At 45.4% G+C, this 2,641-nt stretch overlaps 1 protein-coding gene across 1 annotated transcript in view; it reads left to right on the top strand.

Annotated features, from left to right (window-relative positions):
- Window positions 1–2,641, top strand: part of DYSF (dysferlin) — a 72,131-nt gene that overhangs the window by 45,961 nt on the left and 23,529 nt on the right. The window contains exons 45-46 of the mRNA XM_033513903.1: window positions 245–400; window positions 1,637–1,728. Coding sequence (XP_033369794.1) covers window positions 245–400; window positions 1,637–1,728 — 248 coding nt within the window. The remainder of the gene's footprint in view (window positions 1–244; window positions 401–1,636; window positions 1,729–2,641) is intronic.

Raw genomic sequence — 2,641 nt, 5'->3', positions numbered from 1 at the left:
CTGCAATTCCCAGATTTCCCATGGCTGCCCCTGGATCCCTGGGAATGTCCAAGGCCGGATTGGGATGGATTTGGATCCCAATGGGATCCTGGGAGCTGTCCCTGCCCATGGAATGGGATGAGCTTTCAGATCCCTTCCCACCCAAACCCTTCCACAATTCCATGATCCATTCCCATCGTTCCAAGCCTGCTCCCACAGGACCCATCTCTACCTGTTCTTCCCTGAATTCCCGTGTTCTTCTCAGGGTTCTTTCAGGATTTATCCTCTTCCCGACGATCCGCGGGTTCCGGTGCCTCCCCGGCAATTCCAGCAGCTCCCGGCCAGAGGACTCCAGGAATGTCTGGTCCGGGTTTACGTCATCCGCGCCTTCGGCCTCCAGCCCAAGGATTCCAATGGGAAGGTATTCCAGAGGGAAAGCTCCGCCTTGGCTCCTGTAGTGGATTCTTGGAACAGCTCAGCCCTTATTGGTCAAAATTTGATCAAAATCGGTCAAAATTTACAATTTTATCCTAAAATTTAGGAATTTGTTCCCGTTTTCTGCCTCCCTTGGAATATCTGGGAATTCCAGGAGCCAACTCTTCCTTTATCCACTGGGATTTTTTAGGATCGATTCCATGAGTTTTGGGTTTGGTTTTATTTTGGGGTTTTTTTTTTGGTTTTTCGGTGGTGAAGGAAATAAAATCCTGTTTTTCCCAAAATTCCTTCTTGCAAAGGTTTGCTGGTATGGAAGGAAAATTCTGGGAAAATGGGAATTGTAAAGGTTGAAAACTCAGGGATGGGAAAAATCCTTTTAAAGGCTCTTTGTTCCACTGGAAAAGGGGAAAATTTAAGGAAAATTGGGGAAAATTGGGAAATATGTGAGGAAATATATAGGAAAGATGGATGGACACATGGAATACACATGGAAAATTTATGGAAAAATAACGAATAGACATGAAAATATATGGAAAAACATACGGAAAAAAATATATGGAATATGGGAAATCTATATGGAATAGATGAAGAAATTCCAATCACTTTGGAATTTTCCCCATTTTTTTTAATGGATTTGGAATGGAAGTGTTTAATTCCTTAGAAATCTTCCATGAGTAATTCCCAAGGATTAAAAAGAGGGGGGGGAAAAAGGGAGTTTTTCCATTTAAAACCCAAAACCAACCCAAATTTGATGCCAAATTTCCCCTGGGATGGGAATTTTTCCAGAGGCTTATCCCAGCCCAAGGAATACCTGAGTGCTGATTCCATTCTCTGAGCTCTGTTTCCCATCCATTCCTTAAAATCAGCAGGAAAAGGAAAATCTGGGAGAAGTGATGAGAAAACTTGGCCTGGGTGTTTTTTTTCCAGGGAATTCTTGGATGTGGCTGGGATAGTGGATCCCTGTAGATCCAGGCAAAATCTTTTAGGTGGAATTGGATCTTTTCCTTGAATTTTTTGCTTCTCCTGGCAAAAAAATCCAATTTAAATTCAATTCCCAGCTTCCCAAACTGATGCTGAATTCCCAGAATAATTTTTTTTTTTTGGGAAAGGGATGGGATTTGGAGCAACCTATGGAAAAGGGTAGGACTGGATGGGCTTTAAGGTCGTTCCAAATCCAACAATCCCGTGGGATTTTTGTGTTTCTTTCCATGCCCGCCTCCAGTGTGATCCCTACGTGAAGATTTCCGTGGGAAAGAAATCCATAAATGACCAGGAAAATTACCTTCCCTGCACCCTGGAGCCTGTCTTTGGGAAGTAAGTACAGATTCCCTTCAGGATCCATGGAATTTTTTGGATTCCCTTATTGAGGGAATTGTGCTGGGCCAACCGGAACTTCCCATTCCGACACCCAATTCCAAGTTGGAGCAGTCTGGAATAGTGGGAAGTGTCCCTGCCCACGGCAGGGATTGGGAATGGGATGGATTTTAAGGTTTCTCCCATCCCAATCTATTCCATGATTCCCTTGGCTCTCATTCACCAGTCCCTGGGATTTCTGAGCTGTGGGCTGGAATTCCATAGCGGAGGAATCTGGATCATCCCATTGATGGGAAAGAGTTTGGGGAACTTCTCCTCTTCCAGGATCTTTGATCCGATGTCTGAAGGAAAAACGTGAGGGACGGAGAGGAATGGGACAGCTCTGAATGTTCTGGAAAAGGATTATCCATGGATAATTGAGTCGTTTCCCTTGGAAATGGGATAAAATTCCAAGGAGAATGGTTTATTCTGGGAAAAGATGCTTGGCAAGACTGGGAAAGGAGTGGGGAAACTGAGGAAAGCTCAACTCCATAGGGCTTTGTTCTCCCAGGAAATCAGAGAATTGTGGAATAGCCTGGGTTGGATGAGACCCATGAGGATCATCCATTGAGCTCCTTCCCAGGGCAATCCCAACAATCCCATCCTGTCCCTGGGAATGTTGTCCAAATGCTCCTGGAGCTCCGGCAGCCTTGGGAATGTGCCTATTCCCTGGAGTGCTGTTCCAGTGCTCCAGCACCCTCTGGATGAGGAATCTTTTCCTGATATCCAGTGTAAACCTCCCCTGGAACAGCTCCGGCCATTCCCTGAATCCTGTCCCACAGATCGGAGCTGCCCTTTGGGATGAGCTCCAGGCTGACAAAATCCGGGATTGGGGAAACAAACAGGGATCAAATCCTGCTTCCCATAAAATCCA

This window comes from Parus major, chromosome 4, assembly GCF_001522545.3.
Source record: "Parus major isolate Abel chromosome 4, Parus_major1.1, whole genome shotgun sequence".
Classification (NCBI taxonomy): Eukaryota; Metazoa; Chordata; class Aves; order Passeriformes; family Paridae; genus Parus; species Parus major.
Note: the sequence above shows the minus strand (reverse complement) of the source record. Positions and strands in the feature narration are given on the sequence as shown.